The sequence below is a fragment of the Mugil cephalus genome, chromosome 21 (genome assembly GCF_022458985.1).
Source record: "Mugil cephalus isolate CIBA_MC_2020 chromosome 21, CIBA_Mcephalus_1.1, whole genome shotgun sequence".
NCBI classification, from domain to species: domain Eukaryota; kingdom Metazoa; phylum Chordata; class Actinopteri; order Mugiliformes; family Mugilidae; genus Mugil; species Mugil cephalus.
Window position 1 is genome coordinate 20979917 of NC_061790.1, and position 13502 is coordinate 20993418.

At 39.2% G+C, this 13502-nt stretch overlaps 2 protein-coding genes across 4 annotated transcripts in view; one reads left to right on the forward strand and one right to left on the reverse strand.

The window, feature by feature from the left end:
* rmdn3 (regulator of microtubule dynamics 3) overlaps positions 1-2653 on the forward strand; it is a 34128-nt gene extending 31475 nt beyond the window's left edge. The window contains exon 12 of the mRNA XM_047573130.1: positions 2518-2653. Coding sequence (XP_047429086.1) covers positions 2518-2571 — 54 coding nt within the window. The 3' untranslated portion in view covers positions 2572-2653. The remainder of the gene's footprint in view (positions 1-2517) is intronic.
* The window catches only part of lbr (lamin B receptor), a 34392-nt gene that overhangs the window by 4055 nt on the left and 16835 nt on the right, over positions 1-13502 (reverse strand). For all 3 annotated transcript variants that reach the window (XM_047573128.1, XM_047573126.1, XM_047573127.1), the window contains 9 exons: positions 10798-10966; positions 10056-10252; positions 9544-9598; positions 5703-5897; positions 5447-5550; positions 2525-2650; positions 1146-1314; positions 895-975; positions 276-398 (listed from right to left, as the gene is read on the reverse strand). In XM_047573128.1, coding sequence (XP_047429084.1) covers positions 276-398; positions 895-975; positions 1146-1314; positions 2525-2650; positions 5447-5550; positions 5703-5897; positions 9544-9598; positions 10056-10252; positions 10798-10966 — 1219 coding nt within the window. The remainder of the gene's footprint in view (positions 1-275; positions 399-894; positions 976-1145; positions 1315-2524; positions 2651-5446; positions 5551-5702; positions 5898-9543; positions 9599-10055; positions 10253-10797; positions 10967-13502) is intronic.

A 13502-nucleotide genomic window follows, 5' to 3' on the forward strand; every position in this document is an offset into this window, starting at 1 on the left:
TGTCTTTGGAATCTTAAAGTTAAGGGAAGCTGGCTGGCAGTGTATTAGAAAAAACATACTGAAGATTGCACATCATTATCAATGACCAAACATCACAGTTATTTTTCCTCTTTAGGAGATCATTTATAATAATGGATGTGTCTTTTTCTGAATGAATGACGCACAAATGAGCACTCCACTCATACTTCCAAAAAAAAAATGCAGACACATGTTACCTGGACCACCTTTAAATGTAGTCAGAGATTATTCTTTTACATGATGTCAGGCCAACTCACCACAGGGTAGAGACCAGGCAAGAGCCATAATGAGATCTCCCAGGTAGTTAGGGTGGCGGACCACACCCCACCAGCCAGAAACCAGCAGACTTTTCCCTGTGGCTGTAGGGATTGTTTTCAGATCTGGAGAAAAGAAAAACAGTGTCCTGTTGATTAAACTAGATAAATTGCCAATCTATTTTCAGTATTTTATTTTGAAGTATTTAGTGAACAGCTTATTTAGAATAAAAAAGGCACATCATGTCCAAACATAACTTCGCATCAAGTTTTATAGATGTCCATCCAGTATTTCATTCCATTACAGATATATGAAAGAAAAAGGCATAATTACTGAAATCATTTCTGAGATGATGGCCCTTGGATAGAAGATAATATAAATCAAATCTACAGTCACTTTTTTTACACAAACCTTGCAGCTTTGATTTGTTCTTCATTAACACACGTGTTTTCCACAACGTTGTGACACAGATAATAAACCAGCGTGGAGACAGCTACAGGGCTGAAACATCAATATCTCTAAGGGCTGTTCTACCTCAGTACTTTCCTTTCGAGGACAATAAAGAAATGTCATCATATTACATAACCATGACAACATTAGCCCCAAATTTCCAGAACTTACAGGACAGTTTGGGGTCTGATGGGTTTCTCCTAAAGGCATTCTTCTCAGAGTTTGATTTCCTGAAGATGTAGAAGCCAATGACTGAAACACAGAGAGACTGAGAGGTCAATATCAATCCATTCAATTTAGAAACAAGGAAAACAACTCAAGTGTCAATGTCACCACTCTGGGAAAAAATATCATGACCTGAATAAATATGCATGAAGTCCTCAAGGACAAAAAGAGAGGATGAGTTGAGTTCTTCTACTCACGTTTGAGTATGACAATGGCTGTGACACCTAGGAGGCTCAGGGGATTGGGGTGGCTGACCAAGTAATAAGCCTGAAGGCTGTAAGTAAAAGGGACCCACACCAGATCGCCAAAGGCCAACATGAATCCAAAGCCATCATGCATTAAGTCCATAGTGGTCAAGATGGCCTCCTGGGGATGGGATTATAACATATTAATATATGCACTGCTAAATAAAGTCTGTGATGGTTCTCAGTCATCCAGGTCATAGAATATCCCTTTTCGGATCTGACATTTAAAAAGGCAAGTGGACTTGTGGAACGAGGAACGACTCACCCAAGTAGCTTCTTCAGTTCTAAGGGGCTGGTGGAAAGTTTAAGGTTTAAATAGTCTGTGGGTTTCTTGTTTGACTTTACTGCATTTATTTATAGTGTCAATACAAATGTATTGGATTTGGTCTCAAGACACTTTACAAAATTTGGATTTCAGACTGGACTTTGTACAGCATCTTTAGACAAAATCTCATCTGAAACCTGGATTTTGTAATTTTATTTCAATCCCTGCAAAACACTTAATCAGAAACCTTCAGGCAAAAACAGAGTAATGTAGTGTATGCTGTTCAGTGTAGTGAGGAATGTACAGACTTCAATCCACAAACGCATGGCCCAACACAGGAGAGCCACCTCATCAGGGAACGACTTAGCAGTCCACCTCCACTTGAAGGACAAAGGACACTCTTTAGAAGAAGAGAGCAACGTCAAAATCTTGGCCAGAGAGATTTGAGAGAGGAGTTAAGGAAGCCATCTATGTTAAAGTGGAAAAACCTTCTCTAAACAGAGGAGGTGGACTTAAATTTACTCTGTCATCTATTTACAATTCAGTCTTGACTTCAAGAAGTTTCAACACCATTCACACCGTGAGCCTGGAAGCTCCCACTGCTCCCATAGCTTCGGTAGAGCACCATTCATAGGGTAAGTAGCCTAGGCACACAGTCCCCCCTCTTAACAGGTAAGTACTCAGCTATTATAGAAATTAGTGGCACCAGTTTTCTGGTCAAGCAAGTTGGAGATGGGTTTACCCACAGAGTTTTCCTATTTAAACCTTAACTTCCCACTATCCTCTCAGAACTAAAGAAGCTACTCGGATGAGTGGCGAAATGTCTTCAAGAAATTCTACAAGTCCAGTTGCCTTTATTCGACCCTTTGGCTTCACTTTTAAGGTTAAGCTTTTAATTTTGTTGTGCTGCTGTGATATGACAATAAAAAATTTGATTCTCTGCTACTTTACTGACCAGAAGTTTAATTGACTTGATGCTATACTCTTGATTAAGAAGTGTTGCTTTGATTGTTTTTAGCACTGTTATATATATTTAAGTAAATATGTCTTTCTCTGCAGATCATACCTCATTCCAGAGGCCATCCACCACATAGAGCAGCTGGAACAGGTTGACAAGGATCATGGAATATGATGGTGCATCCAGACCCTGCTTCTTCATCTCAGCCAGCGCCATGGCAAAGTTGATCAAACACTGAACAACACATAAAATTCTATGTTATGATGAATGCCAACAGTCATGCAGTTCTGGGTAACATAGACACACATACAGACACGATTACTGGTTTCATGACAAACTGCGGTAAAACTCCCGATGGTAAGTATTACCGTTCAAATTTTTATTATTGTAAAACCATGTCTGATTAATACACGGAATAATTCATGGCTCATTTCTGGAGCAGCAGTAGCACTCACTCCCTCAGACGCTGGAGCACATGCACAGTTTGTTCTGAAAACTGAAAACATGGCGGAAGACACCTGCACGGGGCAGGTAACACTTTGATGAGCCATCTCCACGAACACCACCCACAACTTCACAGTGAGTGCTAAGTAAGTTAACTTGTACCTGAAGGCATGATGTGGGGACTTAGGTATGGTGGAGAATGTCATGGTTTGTCTGTCAAAATTTCCTATAGTTCATCAATAAAGGAAACTGAAATTTTAAGATTTACGTAATGTTATTCCTGTAAAAATACATGTTATTAACTATAAACATACAGCAGCAGAGAAACATGTGTTTCTGCTGCGTATGAATGCTGCCACTTAATTAGGCATGTTTGGTCTGTTTCCACAAACAGGAAGTCCAGCACAGGTCCAGTAAATTGGTGTTAAAAACTAATCCTAAAGGAAACATTAGAGCTGGGTGGTATGACCCAAAATCTATATCACAGTATTTTTCAAAATTCTGACGGTATCACAGTATATCACAGTATTTTTTTCCATGCATAATTACATGTTCACATCGTGTTCAGAAATGAAATCAGGGGGTATTTACAGTTTGGAGGTAAAAAGAAAAAGGGCGCACCTATTTTACCTGATTGAGACCCATCCACTTCTGAAAAAAGGTATCTAATGTTTTTACAAGCTATAATTCTCATCTCACAGATGTGAAAGATCAAATTCCACACATGACTACCAGAGAGCAATGTGAATAGAGAGGTATAGACTCTTGAAACAGGTCAACCTGAACATTCACTGCTGAGGGACACAGTACACAGTGAATCCATTTACTTTATTGTTTCACAGTACAACCCATAGTAAACACTTTTCTAAAGGTGCTATTGACATGGGATTTTCAACAGGTGTTGAAAACCCTAACCCTAACCCATACATAGAAAGAAACCAAAACAAATAAGTTCAGAAATTAAGTTATGTGTAATAATGTAAAATAACACAGGGAAAAAGTATTTATCACACGTAGAAAGGGAGGTGGAAAAAGGCATGGAAAGCCAAGACACCATCTGAAATCCATCAGTGATCAGAAAGCCATCCTGTCCATTGTCAGTGCAAATGAATATCAGCTGGTTCAGTCCAAACTGATGGCCTATAAAAGGGTGTGTCATTACCAAGGTGTCACACAAGGAACATCTCATGATGGGTAAAAGCAAAGAACTCTCTCAAGACCTTCACAACCTTATTGTTGCAAAACATTCTGATGGCATTGGTTACAGAAGGATTTCTAAACTTCTGAACGTTCCAGTGAGCACTGTTGGGACCATAATCCGGAAGTGGAAAGAACATCATTCCACCATAAACTGGCCATGACCAGGTGCTCCTCGCAAGATTTCTGACAGAGTGAAAAAAATTATCAGAAGAGTTGTCCAAGAGCCAATGACATTTGGACAAGCCTGTAAAACACTGGGAGAATATAGCCTGGACAGATGAGAGCAAAATTGAACTCTTAGGAAGCCATAACTATATAGACACTATAACACATGCTTCACTTTATTACTTTCACATACTTGTACATATTTTCTTATATATTCTCACCATGTGCATTAATCTTTCCCTGCTGTGTAGTAACCCATTCTCTTACTTATTCTTATCTTGCCTATATTGCTCTTTTTTCTTAACACTGATACACTTTGGGTAGGAGCAAAACGAACGAAACGTAGCTGCTGTAACGAAAAGTAATTCTGATTCTGATAACACACACCATGTTTGGGGGACGAAATGCACTGCACATCACCCCAACCACACCATACTGACAGTGAAGTTTGGACGTGGAACATCATGGTGTGGGGCTGTTTTTCTACATATGGTACTGGCAAACTTCACATAATTGAAGGGAGGATGAATGGAAAAAGATACCGAGACATTCTTGAGTAAAATCTTCTGCCATCTACCAGAATGATGAAGATGAAACGAGGGTGGACATTTCAGCAAGACAATGATCCCAAACACAGAGCCAAGGAAACTCTCAACAGGCTTCAGAGAAAGAAAATAAAGCTGCTAGAATGGCCCAGCCAATCACCTGACTTGAATCCAATTAAAAATCTATGGAAAGAACTAAAAATCAGAGTTCATAGAAGAGGCCCACGGAACCTTCAAGATTTAAAGACTGTTTGTGTGGAAGAATGGGCCAAAATCCCACCTGAGCAATAGTTTCTCCATACAAGAGGCATCTTGAAGCTTCATTACCAACAAAGGCTTTTGTACAAAGTTTTAAATAAATAATAAATACTTCCCTGTGTTATTTTACATTATTACACATAACTTAATTTCTGAACTTATTTATTTTGGTTTCTCTCTATGTATGGATTACATGGGTTGTTACCGACACCTGGTGAAAATTTCATGTCATATTTAGAAATATGTTTACTATGAAAAATTGTGATGTGTTCAATACTTCTTTTAACTGCTGTATGTACTGGTATCAGTTTGAAAAGGCCTGGTTTGTTTATCTTAATAAAGAAATGAAAAAAGTAATTAGTAATTAAGTAATCAAGATCTTACTAAATGTTTACTTCTGTTTTCTTTGACAACTCACCCAACCAATCAGTCCAGGCCGCATCTCACAGAAGAATTTCAGATCAAAGTCTTTGATGCGGGGGTTAAGCTCACGTCCTTTGAAGAAGTCATAAACCACACTGCCTGGAATTTGCATGAAGAGGAAAGAAATGAAAAAAAAAACTGTGCCAATTAAAGGCAAATAGCAATTCAAATAGACAAGTAAATAGTTAATACCAATAAGTACTAGGTAACAAGACACTCTGTGACTGATTTACTCCTGATCTTTCTCTTACCAGAGTTCCCCCCCAATGCTAGCTGCTCTGGGGAAGCATAGCGAGAGCGGAAATACAGGTAGACGCTGAGCAGGATGGAGATAAGGAAGGTTGCTGTAGCCAGCTGCAAGAAGTGGCTGTGGATGTAGGTGAGGTCAACTCCTAAATAAACTGCTGTCACCACCGCTACAGTGGTCACAACAATGGCAAAGAAACCTGGAGGGACACAATACTGTTTAGACACAAACACATGCAGAGCTGTTTAATGTACTCAAAATAGTAACAGACATATATTTAGTAGCAAATTAAAAGGGTCTATTTTAAAGAACTACAAAATAACTGCTGCTCAGTGTGAATTTCTGCATTGTGTAGTTATTTATTATGCCATATATTTAGATACCCTGCTATCAAAATTAATTTATTGAGTGTATACCTTTGAAAAAGTTTTCAGAAAAATGATACAAATATTGCACCTGCTTATCATTGTTGCACTAGAAATCCATCACTTTAAATCCTCCGATTCTGAGAATAGCAAGCTAAAAGCTTAAAGGCCTGTCAACATAAAGTTGTGTGAAAAAGTGTTGGCCTCCTTCGCAGTTTTTATTTATTTATTTTTTTGCATGTTTGTCACACCTCAATGTTTCAGCCCATCAAATAAATTTAAATATTAGTCATTAGTCAGATAACACAAGTAATGCAGCTTTTAAATGAACAAAATTCAAACCTACATGACCCTGTGTGAAAAAGTGAATGGACCACCATTAAGCGTAACTTAGGCTTCTGTGCTAAAGTGTTGCAGTGGCTCCGCCGACAAGATACACCCCTCTGCAGACAGTGGCCATACCTTGTGGTGTTGCTGACGCGCACCTGACCAGAAATATAACTACTCGCCACAGCGCCACAGACAAGGGCTGTGATTGGTCTGCTTGGTACTCACATGTTTCTGCTTTAGTATTTCCGGCTGCTTCTCTTTCTTCACAATTTTCAAATTGATTTGGATCAATAAATAATGGGAAAGGCTAACTGAGGAGATTTGGAGATACAGACATTTGTATAACTCATGTTTTGTGGAATTTGGCTGGAATTTCAGTCAACGTTTCAGTTGCCATTGTTGAAAGTGAAGCAGGAAGTAGAAACAAAAATGAACCCAACTGGCAAAAAAGATAACGCACTGTCTAGTGTTTGGGTGGAGTTGTAACAGAACGAGACAGACTGACTAGCGCAGTTTAATGTCTTGTGTTTTTATAAATAAAGTATAAATGTCTCGCACTGGTGAAGGGTCTGTCCATAAGGTCCTTGTGTAGCGCTGCACAAAAGCATATTCGCGGCTTTAGAAGCAACAACTGCAATCAAGTGTTTGCGATAACTTGCAGTGAGTCATTTACAGTGCTGTGGAGGAATTTTGGCCCGCTCATCTTTGCAGAATTGTTATGGTTCGAGAATTAACCACCTTTTTAAGGTCGTGCCACAGCATCTCATTAGGATTTAGGTCAGGACTTTGACTAGGCCACTTCAAAGCCCTCCCTTTGTTTTTCATCAGCTGGTGTGTTTTGGATCATGCTGCAGAACCCAAGTTCGCTTCAGCTTAAGGTCACCAACAGATGGCTGGATGTTCTTCAGAATATTTTTGTAGACAGCAGAATTCATGGCTCCATTTGTAACAATTCACCTTTTCAGGAAGAAGTAATTTATGCACAAGGGGGATCTTTTCAGGATGCTTCTTAGTCTTTAAATGTAACGAAAATTATACGGGAAGACGGACCCACACTTTTAACATAAATCCATAAAAAAAAAAAAAAAAAAACACAAAAATCAGTTATGGAATATAGGCTATAGGGTCCCTCATTTAATTAACAGAACTAATTTCTAATTTTATGTTGTGTAAAATCTGAAAAAAATCAACATCTAACAAAGAACTTAAATTTGGTCCATTACAACCCCTTCTAAACATCTTTTAAATTATATTGAGTTCGTCCAACTCCACAGCCACCAATGCCATTTAATCCAATCGGCGCCGGTGTCCCAATGAAAATAAAGCACAGTTCGTGTCCAAAAAACTGGAGAAAAAACAAAAACATGCGATCGATCGCCATCTGGTATACCAGCACAATAAAAAGAAACAAAAGCCTTGATCTCACCCGGATCCAGACGGAGCAATAAATCCCTCCGGGAAAGGATCTCCCATCCGCTCCTCTCTTGGCACGCCAAGTGTAGGTCGGGTAAGGGGAGGAAGAGACCAGCCGAACAATCCACAATATAATCCTAGCCTGCTCGCCAATGTCTTTTCTTGAAGGTTATTTATAATTATTTTATTTCGTCTAACACGATAAGCTACGTCTTTTGGGTCCTGCTACAGGGTCACACTTCATCCTTTGTTCTTTTACCAGTCTCCCGCTTCTCCCCTCTTCCGCCATGACACATTATCCTTATATAACCTTTCCGGTTATCACATCAATGAATCCCTTCAATGATCAATGAAATAACAATTACACAAATAGACAGACCACTCATACCATACCCCTCCATATACAGGGAAAATGTAATTCCTCATATGATAAAGAAAACCGTTTTACTATAACTTTCATTTTATTGCCTTACGGGCTACACTCGATTAATTTTATATTTATTTTTGGTGACACTGTCACACATTTATCACAAGTCTTCCAGGTCTAGAAGCAGCAAAGCAGCCAGACCATCACTCTATGGCCATATTTTACTGCAGGTATGATGTTTTTATTCTGTAATGCAGTGCATGGAAGGCCTGCTGTTCTCTGGATGTTGTTGTGGGGTCTTTTGCGACCTATTGGATTAGTTGTAGCTGAACTCTTGGGGTAATTTTGGTCGGTCGGCAACTCCTGGGTATGTGCACCACTTTCAGTTTTTCCATGTTTTCATCATTTGTGGATAATGTCTCTCACTGTGGTTCGCTGAAGTCCCAAAGCTTTAGAAACGGCTTTATAATCTTTTCCAAACGGACAGATCTCAGTTACTTCCATCTCAACATGATGTGTAGCTTTTGAAGATCTTTTGGTCTACTTGGTGAGTACAGGTGGCAGTAATGTGGTTAGAGAAATTGAGGTCAGGTGTGATAAACCACAGTGAAGTTATGTTTTAACAGGGGAGGCATACACTTTGGCACCCAGGGCCATGTAGATTTGAGTTTTTTCCCCTTAATAATAAAAACCTTCATTTAAAAACTACATTGTAGGTTTACCTGTGTTATCTTTTACTTGTGTTTGATGATATAAATCAAACTCATTCTATACTATAAAATATGAACAATGCCTCTCCATCCATCTGGGTTCACGCAACTCTTTGATCCTGCCATCAGCAAGGTGAATTTGGTAGTAGGAACCAAAGTTGTGTATGGTGAGTGGATGGAAAGCAGCCAGACCTTCTCTGTTATGGTGCTTGCTCATAGGCTGTAATACAGGAAGTGATGATTTCATTTTTAGCAAGGGTGGGTTTAAACAAATCCCATGCTTTTAGCGTCCAGGTTGGGGCTTTTTTGATCATTTTCAGCCTTCTTGGCAAGTGTTGATGTATTCCATGCAAACTGATGCATTTTGATGACATCAATTCAGGTCTAAACTAAATAAAGGGATGTTTTGAATTTATTTTACAAGTGGAATCTAGCAACATAAACTGTTTGTTGTTTGCACTCTTTTGGTGAGCCACTACTTAATGATTATCACTGATGAATGGTAGTGAAAATACATAATCATGGTAGACATGTTCACTAAATGTGACCGTGAATTGATGAAATCAATAAATCCAAGGCCACACCAAGACCATAATTAATTATAATGGAGTCTGCTCAACATCTCTCCAGAGTGAAAGTGCTTGTTTCAAACAGCCTCACCATTGGTTCTGTACTTCAGTCTCTCCCCAGACCTCAGAAGCATGCCTTCACTTAGCTAGAGAGAAAGTGAACAAAATGGGATTAATAACAGCCTTTTACCTACATCAGAAGAAAGGGCTATCTGGATTGAAATACCAAAATATATTATGAATATATGATTTATTATTCAGATGCGGAGAGTATCATGTGTAAGATTTTAAGAAGCAGAGATGGTCAATGAAGAAAAGAACAAGAGCTTCTATCATCCTGTGAAGCCTCTATTAAACTCCTGACTGCTAATCTAATTTCTACCTCCTGTCAGTGCCAAAAAAACTGAAAAGGTCATGAGGTGGTTCATATGGATCCCTAATGGGTCATACTGGCCAGCCACCACCTTAATTGACTGTTATACATTTAATAATACACACAATTATCAAAGGAGTTATCAAATGCTGAGTGCATTTGCAGTTTACTGGACTTTTCTGTTTTATATGAAACATTAGTCTTCACAGATTTCAGCTCTCGTCACTCACCTTTCCAACAGGCAAGATGTAGAGGAGGGCCTGGAATAGAATCCAGAGAATGACAAAGGCAAGAGCCTGAACATCCCAGAAATATTCAAGAGGAGGCAGAGGAGGGGGGAAATTGTTGAGGCTGGGGTCCTCCAGGTTGACTTGTAATATCACAAAGAGAACCCAAGCTGGTAGGAAGAGCAGCCAGAAGTGTGCCCCTGAAGGCAGGATGACATACACAAGAGATACAAATGTCATCATTTGGTGATCATTTCCCCACTGCATTCCTACACACCCCCTGCAATCAAGTCAAATATCCATATTTGACTTCATAAGTGTGTGTGTGTGTGTGTGTGTGTGTGTGTGTGTGTGTGTGTGTGTGTGTGTGTGTGTGTGTGTGTGTGTGTTCCAGAGATACACTGCCAAATTTTTATTCAGATTAATCACGGTGATGTTGATTAATCATGTTTGACAGGTCTAATATATATTTTATATATATATATATCTCACAATTGGAAATATGAGATCAATTATCAATTAATTGTTATTCTCAACTACACAAAAATTAGTGTGTATATATATATATATCTGTGTGTGTGTGTGTGTGTGTGTGTGTGTTTGTGGATGTGCTTGTGTGGATTGTTTAAACAGCATAGAACTCAGTCAAGTCTCACTTTAACTTTAAAAAATAAATCTGAAACATCCTTCCCAGGCTCCCAGCAGCAGACATGAAAATGATTTTTCTGTATGTACTGTAACTTACCTATCTTTCCACCAAAGTCATATTGTGTAGAAAGAATGGCAGGAGGAGCTGCAGCCACCTTTGTTTCCTTCTCCTCTAACTGTTCTGGTTTGCCATCGTCCCTCCTGCGACGTAGATTATAACGACCTTGATTCTTCTCGGGCTCTGCTTCTACCTTAGTCTCAGTTTTCTGAAGAGAGATTTAATTATTTGAAACTGATTGTTTCAAACAAACAAAAAATGCAAAGGATGTACACAGCTGCAATTCACCATCAATTATACTTAAATTTGGTCCTGGTTTTTGGTAGTGCTTTTTTCTTCATCTTGGTTGCAAAGCACCGAACAGTCAAACTCACACATCTACTGATATGCGAGTGTGGCTGTAGCTCAGCAATGTGCGGCTTATACTTCTGCATCAATTTGACGTTGTAGCTACAGTGTTAGGCCAGCCCCTAACGCCTTAGCCAGCGTCCCCATAAATATAATTATGTGGCACAGCGAAAATTACACAACAAAAAACAAAAATTAACCCATTTGGAAAAAAAACAAAAAAAAAAAAAAAACAACACACAGTACTGGCTAGTGTTTGGGTAGCATTTTTACAGAGCCAGATTGACGAGCGCAAGTATAAATGGCTCACACCTCCGTTGGCTATGTGTGTAGGTAGACTCAAAGACTGCATAAATATGGGTGCCATGTTCTCACTTCCTTGCATTGGACAAACTAATTATTTTCCGGGGATACAGGCAGTGGCATCTTGCAACTTTGGAGCCAGAGTCTGCGCAGTACAGTCCGAGGGTGGAGCCACATAGAGTTGTGATATTGATGACCTGGCCACACTTCCACCACAGTCACTTGTGTTTTCCTTTAATTAACAGTACGTCCTGCACTACCTCAATTACAAGCAAATGTCGGATTACACACTTAACGTAAATTCTTTTTACAACTCTCACGGTCCCACGGGACTACTTTAGGGAGCGGCTGGAATGGCAACTGGTGGTTGCCATTATGGTACATCATGTTTCTACCAACTAAAATAAAGCTTATACAATTAAACATTATAACAACTACCTGAAATGACAGAAACCATCATTGGAAAACTAATATTTGGCATGTATCTAAGCAGTTTGGCCCAAGTTCCATCCTCTAACACAAGGGTTTTCAAAGTGTGAGATAGTGAGCCTCCCCTAGGAGAACTCAAAAGCAGCTGTGTTACGGTTATTACTGTGACTGTTACCACTTTGTATGTGTTGGTCTTTGGTGCTTACTTTCAATATGATGGTGGATTTACATGGTCACATGAACAAGTACATTGATGTATCGATTTATATTCCTATGATCAACTACATCTGTGTTCTGTAAGTTGGCGTTCCGGACGACATAAAATAAAAAACACATTTATCTGCTGTTCTCTGTGGAGGTGGCCTTGTGGGCAATATGCATGATGTATGTTAACGTGGCTGTCTTCTTAAAAATAATGTCTCAGAGAATAAAGGGGACGAGCAATTTAGTCTGCAGAGCAATGTTTGAGAGCTTCATATGGTCACAATTTTCTTCTATTTATTTTTTGTTAAAAGCTGTCTACTAAAGTGAAACTTAACCAACTCATGCTGAAAGGGTTAGCATCATCAAAATTTTTTGCTATTGCACCAAGATGTAGGCAGCCACGCAGCCACAGTTCTGCAACACTTTCATGCTCTCCCTTTACACACTTGTAAATCATCCATTATAAACTCTTACTCTAAACTAGGGATGTCACGATTACTCGATTTCACAATTAATTGCGGTATCAAGCGCTATGATTAATTGTAGTGTTTCCTGAATACCGTCAGAAAATATTATGCCGGAACCATAGTTAATGGCAACTCAAACAGAATGAAAACAAAGTTACGCAACACCAACATCTTGTTGCGCCCGCGTGTGTTGCTTTGTTTTGGTCCCTGTAGATGTTGCAGATGAGAGACGTGCTTGTGGGGAAAATGGCAGAAGAGTTATTCCCCCCGACCAAACGTGTTAAATCAGCTGTGGGATTATTTTGGATACAGGAAAAACAACCAGGGTGTCGCTTTTGAGGACGACTTGCCAGCATGTACATCATGTTTTAAAAAAATTGCAGTCAAAGCAGGAAACACATCTAATATGTTTGACCACCTGTGGGACAACTACCCGACTTCGTATGCCAAAATAAAGGTAAATACACACTGAATCTGTGAAGGTTCTCAGTCAACCAGGTCATGGTAATCCAAAAAAGCGTTGAATAAGGTCAGCTGGACTTGTAGAAAAAAAAAAACAAGTCCAGCTGACCTTGGATTAAATACACACTAACATTAAAATACGTCAATGTTTTCTAACATTGCATTGAATTAGTAGGAAATTAAATGTTAGCGTGTCATTTGCAATTAATTGTGTACGAGTACGACACGGGGTCGCCTTTCAGTGCGGCGTGAGGTCAATTGCTTTTTTCTTTTTTTTTTGTCTTCGGACAGTCTCAGTGCAGTGACGTGTAGAAGAAAACGCCATGTAGTCAAGGTCCTCACTCAGTCAGTGAACATTTAGAGGACACTGCATAGACGTTGGGCTTGTGCTTCCAGCTTGATCCAGTGCTTGTACACTTGTGCTTCTAGTCCGTTTCATGTTTCACTAATTTGTTTATGTCATTGTAAATTAAACAAAAATAAATTAACCAAAATAATAGATAAGTTTTATATGTGGCCACATAAAACTAG